At 40.4% G+C, this 19,933-nt stretch overlaps 1 protein-coding gene and 1 non-coding gene across 6 annotated transcripts in view; one reads left to right on the top strand and one right to left on the bottom strand.

Moving 5' to 3' along the window:
• LOC114590891 (contactin-4) overlaps positions 1–19,933 on the top strand; it is a 531,471-nt gene that overhangs the window by 257,688 nt on the left and 253,850 nt on the right. For all 5 annotated transcript variants that reach the window (XM_077925018.1, XM_077925014.1, XM_077925015.1 and 2 more), the window contains one exon: positions 7,355–7,495. In XM_077925018.1, coding sequence (XP_077781144.1) covers positions 7,441–7,495 — 55 coding nt within the window. In that variant the 5' untranslated portion in view covers positions 7,355–7,440. The remainder of the gene's footprint in view (positions 1–7,354; positions 7,496–19,933) is intronic.
• TRNAK-CUU (transfer RNA lysine (anticodon CUU)) lies at positions 4,758–4,830 on the bottom strand. Its single transcript has one exon. It is a non-coding gene; the product is annotated as a tRNA-Lys (tRNA).

Here is a 19,933-nt window from a genome sequence, read left to right as displayed (position 1 = left end):
AGTCCAGCCCAAAATGAATTAAAGCTGATACTGCATAAATTCTTCCACAGCTGAATAGTGCACAATGGATATGCCAAAGGATGCTGGGAGATAAATTCCAACAATTTACTTCTAGTCCCAATTGCTCTGGGAAGCCTATTTTCTCAGTAAGAGAAAATACACAGCTTTCTAGATGCTATTAGTTTGAAAAATTAAGGGTGGATGTCTTTTTGTGTGAGGCAAGTGGAACGTTAATGGCATCACAGGAGTAATAAAGAACTAAGCTCCTAACCTTATGTTTGAAAAGTCTGGGGTTGAAGGCAAAAGCTGTTCACTTAAAGAATGGACAGTGTGAAGCAGCCTTGAAAGATAGTATCTGTAGGCTAGGAGAAAGGCAGTTAAATAATCAGATAATATAAGCTACAGAGAAATGGGCCTTTCAGTCTTTGTAGAAATGTGAACTCTTAACCAAACAATGAAAAATATTTGAACTATGAGCACAGTATTTCTAGGTTAGAAATCCACTCCAGGCAAAGAACGAGATGAGATTAGTAGCTGGTCGGAAATGTATTTACTTACTTATTAGCATTGTTAATTCGTTTATAACCTGCATTTAGGTTGAAAGAATATACACAAATACAGAACAGCTAACAGTGTAAAGTTTAAACCAATATAAATTATATCAGTTATTTTGATTTGGATAATTCTTTTTGTGTTAATGGTTTGATGCATTACTGATTTACTGGTTGTATACATACTGCTCTGTTTTTTGTAAACCGCAAGAATTAAAATGTGTGTGTGTGTGTGTGTGTGTGTGTGTGTGTGTGCGTGTGTGTTACAGTAGCCTTCTATTCCTCTAAAAATTGGGGGAAGCGTTAACCATCAGTAGCAGTTCTATTTAGCCGATTGCAACTTGTGACTAGGACTTACATTTGTTAATGTGCTGGAAGCTGCCCAGAGTGGCTGGGGAAACCCAGCCAGATGGGTGGGGGATAAATGATGCAATTATTACCATTATCGTTGTGGTTGTAAACAGAGGCATTTGTGAGGGCATTTACTGAAGAAGTTTGAGGGAGAGCCCCGGCGTGCTGTCTCACAGTAGACATAGGATCAGGATGTTGTGCTAAACTACTCCTGCAGCGAATGCCTTGCTAGAGAAGAAGGTACAGCAGCTTGAGGGCCTGCCTATTCACACTTCCACCTACATGTACTGGGAAAGAAGAAGGAGAGAAGGTGGAATTTCTCAACACCTACTTTGCCTTTGTCTTCACCCAAAAACAACAATACTGCAGCTGCTGTATCGGCTACCTAAGTTGCCACCATGTACAGTGGTGCCTCGCAAGATGAAATTAATCCGTTCCGCGAGTCTCTTCGTCTTGCGGTTTTTTCGTCTTGCGAAGCACGGCTATTAACAGCTTAGCGGCTTAGCGGCTATTAACGGCTTAGCGGCTATTAACGGCTTAGCGGCTTTAAGAAAAAGGAAACAAACTCGCAAGAACTCGCAAGACGTTTCGTCTTGCGAAGCAAGCCCATAGGGAAATTCGTCTTGCGGAACGACTCAAAAAACGGAAAACCCTTTCGTCTAGCGAGTTTTTCGTCTTGCGAGGCATTCGTCTTGCGGGGCACCACTGTAATTTGCAAAACACTGTGGCAAGGGCTTTTTATCAAGGAATTAATGTCTAAGCAGACCAGGAATTACTTAATAAAATACCATTCTCATATGAACTAGTATAGTTTATCTAATGCTACCCAGGAATGAGCAGAACAGACTTCCACTCATGCACTAGGACTGAACCCTCATCTGTTCTTCCCCGCAACCCCCTCAAAATCTGTTCTGGAGGGTTGGAGGGCAGTCTGAAGCAGCTTTTACAGGCTTGGGGGTGGGCTTACTGGAGAGGAGAGGAATCTGTCAGATTTTCAGAATTGTTTTTGAGGAACTCGGAAGAGACAAAATAAGAAAGATATGTACAGAGCCCACTGTCTCTTCTGTGATGTTAAGTCTCTCATTTTGTTTAGATTGTGATTGAGTTTCATGACAACTGATGGTGGATGTGCTGCAGCGAAATGGGACTTTCTGTACACCACAGAGAGAAGAGGCCTGACAAGTATGAATCGCTAGGCTGAGATGGGCTCTTGCTTTGTTATTGTGTGTGACTTCAGTGTAGCAGCAAAATGACCATTTATGTTGGAGTTATTGCTTCTAGGATAAAATTAAGTGGCCTGTGTTAAGTAGCTATTGGTGAATTATTATTATTATTATTATTATTTGGACGTATCGTTATTGGCCCACTAGTGGGTGGCATATGAAAAGGGCTTGGTAGGGTGGGAAGGCAAACATGGACACTAATTCTTAGTTACAAAGTTCTTGTAATGACCACCCCAAATAGATAAAATCCAATGAGAGGAGGATCCAAAAGTTGTTGGAAGAGCTGGTGGAGACTGCCTACACAGTATATCTTTAAAGTACATTCCCGCCTCCTAAAGTATTTGTGGGGTTGTAGTTTATCCCTTACAGAGCTACAAAGACAGTAAGAGGGAGGAGTCTGTTGGAGCTCAACTTTCAGTACAGTGGAAAACGGTACATTAGCATTTAGTACAGGTAACTCTGGAAATTGAATTGGCCATAGTGACATGAAACACTTTCAATGGGTGCTGCTGGTGTACCAGCTACAGATTTTCCTAGGTAGTGATGGCCGGGCTTTCATGTCTGAATTTCTGCAGTGCATTGTACATGGAACATCCTTGATAGTTCAGAGGCCTCAGTTATGACAAAATAACACTGCTAGGCTTAAAACAATTGCACTAGTAATCCATGAGCGTTAGTAGCCACCTTTCAATGGGGTCAAGTACACTACAGTTTGCTTCTTCTGTTGCGCAATCTAGAGTGAAGCTTCAGGGGCATGTAGAGAGTGTTAGCTGAATTAAGCATGTTGGTACAAGAGGCTTCCGTATTATAACAACAACAACAGCAAAGTTGTTAAGGATGAGCACAACTAATTTTATTTTAGTGATCTCCTGTATGCACTCTTGTTATACTTTTATAGGATTAAACAGAATCAATCATTTTAAAGTTGAAACTGAATTCATTGTGCTGCAACAGTCTTTAATCACCCTAGGTTTACTTGGAAGTAAGTTATATTGTTGGGATTTGGTTCCATGTTGGCATGTTAATGATTGAAGACATGCCACCTAATCCTGCGCATAATTTCCACTGAGTTACTCTGAAGGAAGAGTGCAAAGCATTGCAACATTACTCTGACAAACAGTCATTACACTCGGTTTTAGAGTTGTTTTTTATGCTCATCTTTAACTTGACTTTTATTTAGGTGATTAAAATGCCAGTCGCTGCCTGGCATGCACAACATACATCATTAATGGTGATTTATTTTGGCATTTAACAGAATTGGCACACAGTAGCACACCAGTGGGCAGAAGAAAAACAAACGTGAGGCAATTCCCAAAGAAGCCTATTCTTGTTTGCAGCTCTTTTGATACGGCTCTGAGTTACTTTATAAAACATACTTTTTATGGGATGCCAGGAGAAATTGACAGTACAAGCAATAGGACTTTATATGCAAACATCTTCATGGCAGACTGATTTGTTTTCCTTCTGAATGGGAAAAATGGAATTGCTTTTTAGTCATCAAAGCAACACATAGGTTCAACAATTTGTTTTCCAAAGGTTCTGAGTACCCATAGCAGTGTATTTCATTTGCTGAGAGCCTCTGAAAAAGAGCCCCTAAACACTTTTTCAACAATGCCCATGTTGCTTCTTCCTTGCCTTATCATGCTCAGAGTTCTTACAGTCAACTTTTTCTATCAAAATCCAATTACGGACAAAGGTGCCTTTCAAAACAATTTGCCACAGCTGGATGGAATCGCCAAAAAGTAAAGTTAGAAAAGCATCAGCACAAATGTGAGAACAGCATTAGATTCAAATTGTATTTATATATCATTTTTCTCCATCTCTTCAGGTCACTTGAAACTATGCAGATTTTCTTTTTCTTTTTTCCTTTTTAATAAGGCAAACATTTACTTTATATGTTTGGTGCCATTTAGAGTCTGCAATTTTTTTGTGCTTATACATTACAGAAATTAGAAGAAGGGCAGAATGCATGTATTAAATTGGGGCATTTTGGAAATTATTGAACATACAAAAAATGTAGCTATGGGTCATATACAACAAAACTGTCCCTGTTCACCTGCACAGTGGTATTTTCTTTCCATCTTCTCTATCCCCCCCTTCCCCAAACTGTTCTGGGGGTTCCTGTATATGATTTTTTGAAGTGGGGCACAAAGACTGGAGTAGAAAATGAAGTCCCATAGCTGAAACAGAAGTGTTAAGGGGACAACTTTTGGATAACCGTATGGTAAAGATTTTCCTTCCTGGCATGTGTAGCAGTTTTAACGAGAGTCAGTGTGTTTTAGGAGAAGCAGTATTTGAAATACAAAAAAATAAAGTACATGCACCAATTACAAGTTACATGAAATACATAATTGCATTTTTCTATGTCTGTTTTGGCTTTTAACTGAGAGCGGGGTGGATCAGGATTGGGGCTGCACATGGTACACAACCTGTTTTTCTGCACCACAGTCTCAATAATCCCCCCCCCCCAAATGCTGTTTGCCAAAGGAAAGAGACTGTTTAAAAGAAACACACAGCTCTGAAGGTAAATTCGAAATCAGTAAATACAATTTGTTTTTCACAAGAAAAACAGCAACAGCCATAGAGGCTACAAACATAATCTAGCGCAGCCCCTTGCAGTGCAGGAAGCTTTCCCCCAACATGGGGCTCAAACCCATGACCTTGAGATTAAGAGTCTCATGCTCTACCAACTGAGCTACCCCAGGATGAATTTAACATTATATGTAGTTTTAACTCTATGAAACTGTGATAACACCTTGGGAATGTCACTTCTCAAGATGATAATCTTGTGGTGACAAGTGTCCACTCTGGGCTTTACTGTGAGCTTGAGGCTGTTTGAGTCCAATATTTCGGGACTCAAATATTGTTATATTGTTCAGATGACATTCATACCCGTCAACTGCCCCGGTAAAAACAGGTGATTTCAGGCTGCACTTTTTTCAGGCAGGGCACCCCAAATGTGTGTTTTTGGGTGCTGTGCCTGAAAAAGCACAGCTCGAAAAAGAATGATCTCACATGGCAATGCGGACCCGGAAGATGGGCCTCCTTTCCCCCCACTCCTAGCTCCTTCTCCCTTTACACCTGAACAAACAGCTCTTCATTTACACCTCGCCTACCCTTTGCCTATCCACTCACAGCTTTCCCCAAACCCCTCTGTCTTACCCCAAACCACCCCCTTCCCTTATAGCTCACCCCAGTCCCTTTTCAAAGCAGGCGGAAGATGCTCCCATTCCCCGGGCTACCTTCCACCTGTGTTACTGGCTTGCCTGCCAGCCTTCTGTTCTGTTCTGATGCCAAAGTTGCCATGGTTGCTTATTGGCAGAGCCTTGAACAGCGTAGGAACCTCACGGGAGAGACAATTTATCCATTTCCCCACCACCACCCTAGTCCTGATGAAATTTCTACCCCAAAATTGGGCTACAATTGGCTTCCTTTCTGATAAACATAGATTGAGGGTAGGGGTAGTTAATTGGAACCATCATAGATGGAAAGAGTTAAACTCCCCCTCGCCACCCACATGGTTCCTATGTTCCCCATACAGTTGTTACATTTGTTTAAAAGGGGAGCTTTAATTTCATTGGCACAATTAATGTATATGGCCCTAAAACCTGGTGCATCCTTGAACTGTCCTTTAAAGATACGAGGCAGGAGCTGCTGAACGTTGCATAGCAGAATCTTTGACATGCTCCTTGCCCAATTAATAATGTTTGCTGTAATCATTTGCGTTAAAATGCTATTCAGTTCCATTGATCAACACTTTTCTGCTTATCTGCAGTCAGCTTAATCACCGAACGTGTCAGAATTGTGGAATATATTCCAATTACTCCCTTCAAGTAACATCTGCAGATCAGATGATAGGGATTCTTAGTCTTCTCAGCACATTGAACCTGACTTTATTAGAAACTGAACAATTTTAACTTACAAAAGCAGGCAGGGACCTCTAATGATACCACTTCACTTTCTATTAGGCATGCCGTTTGTCTTGTAAACTTGAAGGCTCCTTAACTTCCAGACATCAGAAAGATGAATAAATGATGAGAACATATGATTAGATGGCTTTATTTATTTTTAATCTAAAAATGCCTAGCATAGATGCTTGAAGAGATGTGTGTGTTTAATGTGTGTGTGTGTGTGTGTGTGTGTGTGCGCGCACACACACACACACACACACACACGCAAAACATTGTGGAACTAGTTCTCTAAAACTACCGTACTTTTAAGGGAGGGTGTTTGAATTTATATTAGATTGAGCGGAGCTTAGATTAAGAATACTGAAGCAAGTCTGATAGAACCTTTTCGTTGAAGCCAAAATAGCAGGGAAGTTGCTTTAAAAAGGGGAGGGTGCAGAATGGAGTCGTGCTTTGCTGAAAATAAATTACCTCCAGTCAAATGGCTAAAAGAGTTTAAGTGGTTTGCCAACTTGCTGACCCCCCCTCCCCCAGCTGCTCCAGAGGTCTGCAAGGAAGACAACACACTGTCATGCGGGAGATTTGAGTTACAGTGCAGCAATTAATCTCGGGCTATCTGTGCTGCTGGATGGCCGTGAGCAATGGGGAGACTGTGCCCTAGCTCCCTGGGCAAAAAGGGATGTCTTGCTCTCCTCTAATGGCTCACCCTGACTTTGTATACAGAAGGGCATTTATCATCTCCACAGGGACCCGTAGGTTGCCCTTATTACCATTTCACTTGCTGCGATGTGAGCAAGTTCAAAGTTGTCAAAGGATAAAGTAGAGGATGACAAACACTTAGTGGACTGCCATCTTCAAGGTGTTTTGTACAATTAACTAAATAATAATTACTAGATTAGTGAGCTGGCAGTGAGGTTAATACAGCTTGTGTAAGGCTGCGGAAAGAAGATGACAGAGTGGGAAGATCTAATATCTAACTCAGAAGAGCTTTTTCCTCACAACTTGTAGGCTTTCTTTTAACTTAAAGTCTTTCTGTCACAGCCTCTCTCTCTCTCTCTCTCTCTCTCTCTCTCTCTCTCTCTCTCTCTGTCACTCTCTCTCTCACACACACACACACACACGTTAAAATATAGTATTATATCTAAAGGGTATGATTTATTTATTTTTACCTGCTTCACCGACTTAAAAATAACAGCTTCTCTGCATTCCTTCGGGTGCGAATTTATTTTAGATCATATGGAAAGGCAGAGAATCTCAAAGAACATACGGAGCTGTAATCCTGAATCTCATAGTAATGATATTTCTCTTTGTATCCCTACAGATTAAAGATTGTATAAAACTTAAACGAAGCAGCATTCTAATCATTACATATTGGAGTTGGGCCTCCTTTGACCTCAGAAACTGAAAATGAGGTTGCTATGGGAACTGCTCGTACTGCAATCATTCATGTTGTGCCTTGCAGGTAAAGTGTCATTTTTAAAACTTTTCCCCCTTCCTTTATTTCTTATTTTAAAATGCCACTGTAATATTATACATTAATTCAAAAGGGCATTGAATTTCATACGCCCATGATAAAGTAGCGAATAAAGCTGCCCTTCTTGGCTTGTATTTAACTAGACTATACTGATGTTCTTAACCTCCTCTTTTAATATTGGTAGTACCTTCCATACCTAGGATCAAGCTACTTTAACCTGTTCCATTTTGCAACGTTTTTCATTCAGAGTGGTTAGTTGACAAGAAGCATTACTTTCCTCCTCTTTCATGTAAAGCATTTAATGCCCAATTGAGCCCTCTATTGAGGTGGCAGGTCCCCCACTCATGAGAAGTGGTTCAGTTACAAACTGAATGCACTTAAGAAATGACTCAAGTGTGTGTGAATGTAGAACTCTGGTACTTGTATCACTACATTTTGCTAACTATGGCTTTATTGTTGCCCTAGGCCATCATCGCTAGCTAACAGGACCAGTGGTCAGGGATGATGGGAATTGTAGTCCCAAAACAGCTGGAGGGCCACGTTTGGCCATGGCTGCCCTAGGCCTTCATTTCTCTCCTTCTGCTTTCAGTCTACTTTCTGAGGCAGATAAAATATTTGCTAAAGAAGGATGTATTGTGGATGCTGTATGATTTTTAAAATGTGTGAGGGGCACCTTGTGATCTAGTCATTTAGATTCTGCAAGGCCTATCAGGATTTAAAAATCTGCTAAATCATACCAGTGCTCTGTGCATCATAGTCCAGTTACCTGAGCAGTTATTTTGCAAACTGTTTTGTTCTAAAAGTAGGAAATTTGCAACAGCATAGGTCCTTTCCAATGTAAAGTCTGTCCAACTTCATCAATTAGCACTTTGGGCACAGCTTTGGCATGTGGTGACCATTCAGAATCACTTCACTATGAACAAAGGTCTATGTGAAATCTACTTTCTAAATGATCAGTTGGTTTTGCATAGCAAATCCTGACCTGACTTCTTTTTAAAAGAAGGTAGCATATTTGTAATCACCGTGATAACATCTCTCATTTTTTAATTATGCTTTAACATAATAGAAGCGTTGTTGTTTTTCTGAAAACTACTGTTTTATTTTTTAAAACTACATTATTGTATCTTCTATACATGCATCTGTCTGTTGGGAAAGTGATGGGTCTGGCTCTCTTGATTATTATGATTTTGTGTGAATTGAAAATGTGATCAGGAGCTTAAATTTTTTTCTATAGTGTCCAATCAATATATATATATATATATATATATATATGCTTTCGTAGATTTTCACGGGTACAGGAATGCAGGTTTTGGTGTCCTCGGGTGTCTTCCCGTGTAAAAGTTGGGGTGTCTAGGCGACGTTTCGACGAGGTCTCACTCGTCATCTTCAGGCTGGTGCTTTCGGCTTCTTGTTACTGGAACAGAGCTCTGTTCCAGTAACAAGAAGCCGAAAGCACCAGCCTGAAGATGACGAGTGAGACCTCGTCGAAACGTCGCCTAGACACCCCAACTTTTACACGGGAAGACACCCGAGGACACCAAAACCTGCATATATATATATATATATATATATATATATATATATATATATAGCAATAGTCTTGGGAGTTTCATCTGGGATTTCAGGATAAAACCTCAAAATGTTGCTCCTTTGAAATTTGATGCAGGGTGATGTGGTAAGAATTCACCTCTACACCACCTTATTTGTTACCCAGTTGAGGAGCAACCACCTTTTGAATAAACCACAGAACCAAGGAAACTATCTTGAAGTCCAGCATCTGGATTTAGGGACCCAGCATTTATTTAGCTATTGCAATCGGACAGAGCTCACTCAACTCAACATGCCAGTTGAGAAGGTCTTCCTCGAGGAACTTCAGAACAAAAGCTTATATAGTGGTTCAAACACAGCAAACAAAGTCATAAAACATCTTCACATACATCAGGAAAGGTTACAAGTCATGAGAAGTAAAACATGCATGGCTCTATACTGGTATCTTCACCCCTGCAGTTGCCTTGGAGTGGCCCCAATGTGCCCAGACCATTTTAGGTATCGGATGTCTGGTGTTACCCTGGCAACCTAGCCTTCAGTGAGGGAAGAGCATCATAAAATCCTCTTCCTGGGTCTCAGATAGCTTCAAGGATAGCTGATTTACACTGTGGTGCTAAAACATCATGTCATTTGTACCACTTTCAGGGGTAGATAAGGAGAGATGGAATGCAGCGTATAAGAGGGGGAGACTCACAAATGCAGAACACACAAAAATCAAGCTTAATACATTCTAAAATGTTAAATGCAGTTACAGTGAACCACTGAAACATTATTAAAATAATAAAAATATACCTAGGGTCTCTAGTTCCTATATCAGTGACCAGTTGACCTGTGCGCTCTGGGAGTTTGCTTGTTTCCTGTATTCTCTTGTATTTTTTGTTAAAAAACAACAACAAAGCAAAAACAAAGCAAAAAACTATTGCCCATTTACACACACACTTTTTCGGTAAACATGGGGGGCACTTTGCCCCAGAAGATAGGAAAGAGTGACCTGGCTGTGGCAAAACTGGCACACCAGGTGCAGAATTAGCAGAGTGGAGCCATAGAAAGCCTGGCTCTTCCCCCAAAATCCTCTTTTTTGCCCTTGGGCTCAGCACCCACCCACCTGCCCAATATGTAATATAGGTTGAACATGCGGCTGCTTAGCAGGGCTGTGCAGGAATTTTTTTGTCTGTTGCCTCGGACTGGAAAAGTTGCTGGTGGCTGTGTGTGTGTGTGTGTGTGTGTGTGTGTGTGTGTGTTTTAACATGAGTGTGAAGCTGGCTACAGAGTGATTGCCAGCATAGGATAGGTTAGCAGGTGCCATGTATATTTAAGAGAAGAAAAATGAAAAACACATGTTGACAGACATCCTGAGCCATCTGTTAGGTCAAGGGAGGCTTCCTTGAAGTTCCTTAAAAAGCTGCTAGGCTAGAAAGGACAGGACCTCCACTTGCTGCTTGCCCGACTCATTCATACAAAACGGTGAGGCCCAAGTGGTTATGATTTGGCAAGCCCTCATTGGCATGTTAATGTGAGGGTTGTGAGGAAGCTCCTCTACCTTGGTCTGATAGGGGAGCACATTGAAGGCAGGTAGTTAGTTATGTTGGGCTGCAACCTGTTGCAGATCCTTTAAAATTCATTCAAGTATTCTTGCCCAGTGTGAGATTCAAGAGGTTCCAGGCCCACTTACCTAGCAAATCCACATGCTTGCCACCCTCCTCCTTTTGTTCCCTGGGGCTCCTCAGGTGTAAGGAGGGCAAGTGGTGGCATTTTTAGTTAATGTCATGGCATCAAAATGGCCTTGACCAGCCCTGGCCACCAGGAATCAGAAGTGATATCGTGCAAGCATATATCTGAAGTGAAAGTGAGTCCAAGCTATGAGACCTATCTGCTCTAAACATGCTGACGAGATGTTTTAGATAACGACCGTGGCTGTGTTAGCATCATGATGTGCACAAGTAGGAACAAGGTGAAGCAAGCCTCAAGTTCACTTGCTTACCTCATCCCTTCTGTGTAGCCAGGAGGAAGACCTTAGAAGGTTTCTGTCAAAGCAACAGTGAGTCTTGTGGCATCTGAAAGACTAACAAATTTATTATGGTATGCTTGAAGTATTATCCTGAGTAGCAGCTGCACATATACTCGGGGTAACATTCCGTGCAGCTGATAAAGTGGACTGTAGTCCTTGAAGGCTTACGATATAATAAATTTGTTAGTCTTTAAAGTGCCACAAGACACTTCGTAACTTTTGCTGCAACAGACCAAAACGGCTAGTGCTCTGGGGAAATATTTTTTATCAGTTTCTAGGTAGTTTATCACTGAATGTGGGCAGTTTGAAAACAAGGCAACTTCCAAAACATGTTTAAACATAGTTAGACTAAACCACTATCGCCAGCTGAAGGAATCAACAGGCTTCATTTAAAGGAAATGAAAAGTTAAAACATCCCAAGTACAGTGGTACCTCGGGTTAAGTACGCTTCAGGTTACATACGCTTTAGGCTACAGCCTCCGCTAACCCAGAAATATTACCTCAGGTTAAGAACTTTGCTTCAGGATGAGAACAGAAATCGGGCTCCGGCGGCGCAACAGCAGCAGCAGGAGGCCCCATTAGCTAAAGTGGTGCTTCAGGTTAAGAGCAGTTTCAGGTTAAGAACGGACCTCCGGAACGAATTAAGTACTTAACCTGAGGTACCACTGTACTCCATTTGGCTTATATGTGGAAGGTACACAAGCTTGTCCATGCTGCACTAAAAACATGGTTTAGTGTGACATGCAAACATAGTCTGTACGATTGTCAGGGAGAAAGGAGGAGGAGGAGAAAACCAATTACTTAAAAACATGTCTGTACTGTCATTTAGTCTACTAGAATCTAGGTTATTTATTTATTATTTCATAAGTCTTCTAGGATCTCACATTTGCAGATTTTCAGTATTGTTGGTTCACCAGGTTTTATTCAGAAAGAGCTATTTGCTAAACCTGTCAAGCAAAATTGAATGTCTGCTTTTCTTTCATAATGAAAGCGAATATACACACGTGACATTTCCGGGGAAATGGATCCCTGAGCTATAGCTTGTCATATAATTTTATGATAATGCTTTTGTTTTTAATAAGTTCATTTTCTTGAAAATGAAAAGGCTGTTAAGGACTTATCCGCATAGTCTAAGTGATTTCTTATGAAATTATAGAGGCCATACAGTGAAAAGCGTACAGGGTAGACGCAGTACATCTTTTCACTGAGCTGTATAATGTGGAGCTGATTTAAAATATATATAATTATCTAATGGCATAGCATGCATATGAAACACAGGGACCTTGGTAATGATGAGCTACAACATTAGTGCTGAGTGGTTTTTGTTGCTTTGTTTGTTCCCCCCTCCCCCACCATAAGTTCTGATTCTGAAACGGCTAACCCATGCACCATAAATAATATGGGGTGTGTGTGTGCGTTCCCTACTCTATTTTTAGGCTTCATTTAGGGGGGGAGGGAAGCTCAGTGATGTCTGAGTTTTGTAATCCAAAAACAGCTGGAGACCCAAGTTTGGGAAACACTGATCTACACCCATTTCTGTCTGGCTTCAGGCCTGGTTTTGGTACTGGAACAGTCTTGGTTGCCCTGACTGGTGACCTTCATCAGGAGGCGAGGGCAATGTGACTGTGTCAATTTTCCTGGACCTCTGGACAATTTTTGATACCATCAGCCATGATGTACTCTTGGAATGGCTATGTGAATTGAAGGCATGGTGATATGGTGGATCCACTCCTACCCGCACGTCTGTTTTGGAGAATGAAAGAGGGGGTCTGCTGTATGGCCCTATGGCAATAATGTAGTGAGGTCTTTTGGGGTTCCATCTTGTCCCCCAAGCTTTTAAACATTTATTTGAAGCTGTTGAAGGAGTGGTTATTGGGCACTGTGTAGACTATTGTGTCACCAGCTTGTGGACAACATGTAGCTCTGTTCCTCCTTGTCATTTCAATCAGATGAGGCTATGCAGGTGCTGGACCGTTGCCTAGAGGAAATAATAGGCTGGGTTGGGGGGAGGGCTGCTAAACTGAAGTCGAATCACAACTTCATTTACTTCATTTAGCAATAACTTCCCATAAATCAGCCCAAAGCAATTGACAGTGAAAACATACATAATAAAGAATTTCAAATCCAGTACTGGTACAGACTGAGGTAAAAATATTTTTAAAAGATTATTATTATTATTAATAAATTTATTATTAATACTTTTCACATCTAGCTGGGTTTCCCCAGCCACTCTGGGCGGCTTCCAGCAAAATTTAAAAACCTGATAAAACGTCAAACATTAAAAACTTCCCAATACAGGGCTGCCTTCAGATTTCTAAAAGTTGTGTAGTTCTTTATCTCCTTGACATCTGGTGGGAAGGCCCTCTGCCTGGTTCTCTGTAACTTAACTTCTTGCTGTGGGAGAACTGCCAGAAAACCCTCAGAGGTGGACCTCAGTGTCTTGGTCTTCAGTGGGTGCTGAAAAGGCAACAAGCACTTGTCTGTATTTGGGCTAGTTCCACCTGAAAGATAACTTATTATGTTTGAAATTTCCTGCTGTTCAGGTTTGCACATACATACACCGTTTCACAGTCTTCTTACTGTTTCAGATGGTACTGATTTTATGCAAATTCTGACACACACACACACACCTCCCCGCTCTGAATAAGAACTACTTTTGTTGTCAAGCTGTTGTTTTCACAGCTGCCAACACACTACTGGTTATCCAGAGTTTCTTTCTCCTCGTGCCAGGGCTAGCGGCCTGGACAAAAGTGGCAGGTGCTCAGCAGCATTTTTTCCCAAGCAAAGGATCCACAAAGAGATCACAGTTTACCTCTTCAGCTGGAAGGTTTTTATGGTTCAAGCTGGTAACTTCAGGTTGAAGCAAGTTACAAGTGAGGAAGTGATCGCCTTCGATAATCATTTTCTCCTCTGTTTCGGTTAGTTCAAATTTTCAGAACCAGATGGGGGTTCTGGTACCTTGCTGCTGTGATCTTAGGTACATTTGCCTGAAATTAATCATGTTGAACATAATGGGAGTTACTTCTGAGTAAGCATGCATATAATTTTGTCTGGTGTTTCCAAATGAAGCCCAGATTAATGGAACGAATATGCTAAAATGGCTCTGATAGTCCCTGCCCTTGTAAATGTATCAGAGCCAGAATTATTGATTTGGAATTTATCAGTGCCTGAAACAGTCTTGAGGTATCTCATTATGCATTCAAGGAAGCAGTCTCTCCCCCCCCCTTCTCTCTCTCTCTCTCTCTCTCTCTCTCTCTCTCTCTCTCTCTGTGTGTGTGTGTGTGTGTGTGTGTGTGTGAGAGAGAGAGAGAGAGAGAGAGAGAGAGAGAGAAATGTGGACACATGTCAATTAAATCTAGCATAATGTTTTGTTCTAGTCACAATGAGTGAAAAACAGACTGAGTGGAAAGTTTATGCTACACTACAATGAATAAAGATGAGCAGAAAGTAATAGTAGTAATGTGGTAATTTAGTAATGTGGAAGTGAGAATTTGACTGGGTTACACCTTGCTTCCTTTTTGGCAGTTTGCAGCAGGGATAAAGTGTTGTTGCACTACTTCAAAGCACAGAGCATAAAGAAAGCAATATGTTATGTTTGTTTCGCTGCTTCCTTTAAGGCACATTACAGAATCTTTTCTTTTCCTTCACATGAACCTCTATAGCTGAAAACTGTCTTTGCATTATTCATTTATTCTTTACTTGTCATCCTGTGAATTCAAAGTGAGTTTTCCTTACCCACAAAGTCACTTTTGAGACTGATTTGTTCACCTGGGGTTCGTCAAGAATCAAATTTCTTGAAACAAGGATTGGTGGAAGTTCCTTATTTTGGTGGAAGCCCCTTATTTTGGAGTGCTGTCCATCATTTGCCCCACACTCAGAAGATTCAACAACAGGTATTGGTAGAAAGGTTATAGTTATCAAATACAGTGTGGAAAACTTGTGCCTGTTTAGGTAAATCCTAAACAGGCAGTTAGGAAATCTCCTGCCAAACCATCCTAGATAAACTTCATCACCCAAACAAATATGTATAGTTCCATAAAGGGAACCCATAAGTGTGCAAGCTGGCAGGTGCCTGTAAGGTTGCTTAGAAAGGAATGTGTTCCTCAGGCTGAAAAAAGTTCCCCAGGCTGGATCTAAGTCATTCTTATTTTATCTGGCTAGAACTCCACTATTTCATTGCCCTATATTACCAGGTGTAATAACTGGTGTTCCACTCTCCCGAAAACTATACAAATACTCTAACAAAGCCCTGTCACGAAGAGGTTACAGGACAGGACAGACACAGAGCAGAGGAAGGGAAGTCATCATGCAAGCAGTGAGAAATGTGACAGCTGCAAGCGTAATGTATAGTCCATGATTGGTTTCAGTTCAGGGAGGTGAGATGGGATATTGCTCAGGGTGAGTTGCTAAATGGATAGATTTAAGCTCAGGCACTGAAGGAAGAAGAGTTATGGTGGAGAACTCTGGCAGGTAGGTTGAAGATGAGGTGAAGCTGCTGGCTTCAACTTCTTTCCAAACCAGCAAATGCCAGAGGAGATTTATCATGGAAACCAGTGAAGGGAGGTGTACTCCTGTAATAAGAGACTGCCAGTAGTGTGTTCTCATTTGAAGCTGATTCAGTGCCCCTGCCCCCCAGCAAGGACTTTACAGCTTTATAATTTATTATGAATCAGGCAAGATAATGTCTTTGGTGGGAGAGGAGGAAATAAGAAATTATAGAAACTAGGGAGTCATAACACACAGCATCTGCTGCTGCTGCTGCTTTCGCTTCCCAGACAATCCACCCCAGATCTTATTGCTTCTACTATTTAGAGACAGTGGGGAGAGGAACAGAGGAACAGTCCACCACCACAACCCAGTATCAATTTGCTTTGATAAAAATAATATGTAGTATGTTCTAGGTCCTTCATTTTATTAGTGACGCTTCATTCATTGCTTCTAGGTTTCATGCACAACCGAGGGATGTGTATAGCTCTCAACATGTGTATTCAGTCAACACTAAGGAAACAACAAATTTATTGTGGTTCTAGATTTTAATAGTTGAGAAATTAATCATGGACTGTGGCTACAAAAGCCCATTGCACACCAGATTTGTTATTTTTCAAGTGCCACAGGACTCCTTGTTGTTCTTTGCTGTTACAGAATAAAACAGCTATGTTTTGGAATTTGTTCCTACTTTACAAGACACGTCAGGCAGGGGTTGGAGTCTGAGCTCTTATTTGTGGGCTTCCCATACACCTGTTTTAAATAAATGATTTAAACTCTTATTATTTAAATAATACATTAACAGAGAAAACTCAGTGGGATTTATTTTTTAAGTAGACATATATAGGATTACTCTGTAAGGCCTAGGTGTGCTCTGTTTATAATTGTAGCCATGCTAAGAGAATACTTTCCAGTTCAAACAATATGGCTTGCACTGTGACTTGCTCTTCAGCAAATGTAAGCAACCCATTCCATTCACACAATGCCCTTCAGCCCAGTAGAGGATCCCGCTGGTGGAAGGTGAGAGGGGCACTGTTTGTTGATTCACCCTTAACACCTGCAGCTCCCTGTCCCACCTTCCATGCTGTTCTGAAGGGTCCTCCAGCTCTTTGCAACAGATTTCTGGACGGTTGGAAGCTGAAGGCAAGGGATATGGAGGAATGGGTGTCCCCCCTGCCCCAGACCTGTCCTGTGAGGTGTCTTTATAAATTGCAAGGCTTTATAGATAGCAAGTAAGAGCTTGGCTGTGATAAATAATCTCTTCTTGTAGAGCTCCGTTCAGTTTTAGTTCAGTACTCAGTGACTGAGCTACATGCCCTTATCTAGCTGCCACTTCTTTCAGTAGGGTTAATGGGGAAGAAGTTCACATAATCTAATCCTACTTTATCAATCTGTTCATCAAATATTGTGACACCTCAATTCTGAAATGAAGCAATAGGTTTTCTACTGGCTCACAGTTATACCAACTTTTGAAAAGTTTTTTTTTGTTTTTTGTTTTACAAATTATAATAAAAACAAAACACACAAATCTTGACTATGATGCTTCAGTTAGTTTTTTTTTTATTTTCATTGTGCACTATTCTTGCTGATTAGCAATAAAATATACAGATTTAGAACAATAAATTACTTGGAGGCACCAATTGTTAAACAGTCTATATCATATTAATTAGACTCTGAAACAAGGCAGGCATTACAGCCATTTATAACTGAGTACTGCTTAAGTTGCTAATCAATAAAAGAGGGAACTAATTAACAAGCCAGCAGTCAGCATCTTGAGAAGAAGTTGGTGATTTCCAACTTAATTAAACATCTAAGGTGTCTAAGCTCAGAAATCTTCTGTGGCGAAGTACCATCATTTTTCTTTTATGTTTTAAAATTATGAAAGGCTTTGTGTCTTAAAAGAAACATTATGTGCGTTCCATTCCTGTTTCATGTTGTTTTGAAAATAACAACCACTAAATCATACTTGAATTGTGCATAAGGACTGCTACATTAAAACGTTCTCATTGCAGTGTCTTGGAAATTATGTGTATTGATTTTAACTAGTGTTCTTAAGGGCTGCATCTCACTTCACATTTTTCCTCAATAAAAAAATCTGAATGTGAATAAAAATAGGACATGCATATATACGTCATTGTTGAAGATTCTGCAGTTTACTTTTCGTCAATCCACAGCATAACTCTGTCCACTCAGAGGTAAGTCCCAATGAGTTTAAAGAAACTTACCTCTGAGTAGACATGCACAGAATTGTGCTATGTGTTTGAAAGCTGTTGTCTACTGAAGCTTCCAAAACATGCAAATAGAATTGATGCCTCACATAAATTTTGCACTTGGAATTATATGTGGCGTTGAGGTTTTTGCCCCCATACAAAGTAGAGTACATAGTGTCCTCAGTTTATAATTTATCTATGGAGAAATATTGGTCTGTGGGTCACCATGATTTTTGATGTGTTTCTCCACCTGGTATGCGTAGTTCAAGGCGAACCATTCTACAGCATTTTACCTTCAGGCTGTGATTTTCAAATAAATCTGCAGAACTCAGGTTTCAAGTGATGCCCTCCACCCACCTTGGGGAGACGTTATATGGAAATTTCACCAGCAAAACAAACGATTGCAAACAGATCCAAGATCTGGTATGCTATTTGCTATTCTGTCCCTTTTATATGTAGCTGGGGTTGGGGGTATACTATTGCAGATTCTCCAGCAACTTGTAGACCAAATGCCCCCCAGGCTGTGGTGTTGGAACTACTGGATGATAAATGCTACTTATTTACAGTAGTAGCTCTATTTGCTGTGCTAAGAAACTACACACTTCTTTTTGGAAAATCATTAATTTTCCCATATATAAATCCAAAATGCGTTTTCCCATAATATTTTTTTCTATGGCTATATGGTCCTTTCATTTAAAACTGATTCTTGTATTTAAGTTTAATGACTTGCTAGCTCTTGCTTTACTTTTGAAATTTTGTGCATTGTTATTTTGTGGGTTTATTTTTAACACGCTGATTTTAATGAAATTGCTATTCCATTCTAATGGTCTTTGAGTATATGGAATGAAGTTGCGGCTGACTGATTATATATGTATTAGTTAGGGTAGGACTCAAACCAATGGCTTCAAGAAAGGAGATTCTGACTAAACATTTGAGAAACTTTCTGGCAGCAGAAGCTGTTTGGCTGTGGAACAGACTCCCTTGGAGGTGGTGGACTCTCCTCCCTTGGACGTTTTTAAGCAGAGACTGGGTGCCCATCTGTCATGGATGCTTTAGATGAGATTCCTGCATTGCAGGGGGTTGGACTAGATGGCTTTTGGGGTCCCTTCCAACTCTTAAGATTCTGTGATTCTACCAGATGAGTCCTTAATGCACACTTGCACATTTAGATGAAGTAACCTGGATCCATGAAACAATTCTTTAAAAAGCAGTGGTATGATTCTGGGTCCCTGACAACCCTCTAAACTCTGGCAGGCTTTCCCTGTAAGCCTGTTAAACTCTAACCTCTTCTGGAGTTAACAAGATTATTGCAGTAGTAGTACTGCGCCTTTTCTTCCTGAACAAATCTGTGGAAGAGAAGAAGGGAGAGGGTGTAGGTAAAAATGTTCTCACCCTTTACCCAGGTTTGATTTTTGAGTAGAGTTGAAGATGATCTTCAAAGAAGGGAGTTTGAACATCCAGCATACTGAAAACAAAACTATTTTAGGTGTGGGGCGTGAGGTGCAAGGAGACTAAAAGAGAACAGTGAGTTGAGAGATGAGAGCAAGTGCTTTTTTTGTTTTTGTTTTTAAATAATCTTTATTAATTTTCCAAAAAGGTTACATAAAGTAAAAAAAGACAAAAAATCAAAACTCAAAAACATAAAAACATACAACACACAGAAGAAAAAGAAAAAAAGAAAAAGAGATTCACCTCTTCACACTTATTTTCAATAACTTCTTTTCACAACTTCCCCACATCTCCTCCTATTGTTTTCCAGCTCCAATTTATTTATTCTAGCAAGTTTTTCCCCTAAACATCCTGTACCTTATTTTATTAAAATTACTTAACCCTAATTTAATTAGATTCATTTTAGTTATAAAGTTATACTTTAGTTCATTATTGTACTTTAACATTTTATTAGCATATATACCTTAACCCTCTATATAAAAATGAAAGAACAAACAAAAATATAAACATAGATCTAAAAAAGAGATACCTTTCCTAAAATTGCCACTATTTCCCTCCCACGGATTCCCCATTCTTATAATACTAATCTTTATTCTATAGAAAATAAAAAAAGAAGAAAATTCCAAGCCCCCTTCGGACTGTTAAATCCCACCCTTCTCCCCCCGGTTTCAATCCTTAATCAAAGTACATTCAGTCCATCTTTTTAGCCTGGTGATCTCACGTCCG

This window comes from Podarcis muralis, chromosome 2 (genome assembly GCF_964188315.1).
Source record: "Podarcis muralis chromosome 2, rPodMur119.hap1.1, whole genome shotgun sequence".
Lineage (NCBI taxonomy): Eukaryota > Metazoa > Chordata > Lepidosauria > Squamata > Lacertidae > Podarcis > Podarcis muralis.
Note: the sequence above shows the minus strand (reverse complement) of the source record. Positions and strands in the feature narration are given on the sequence as shown.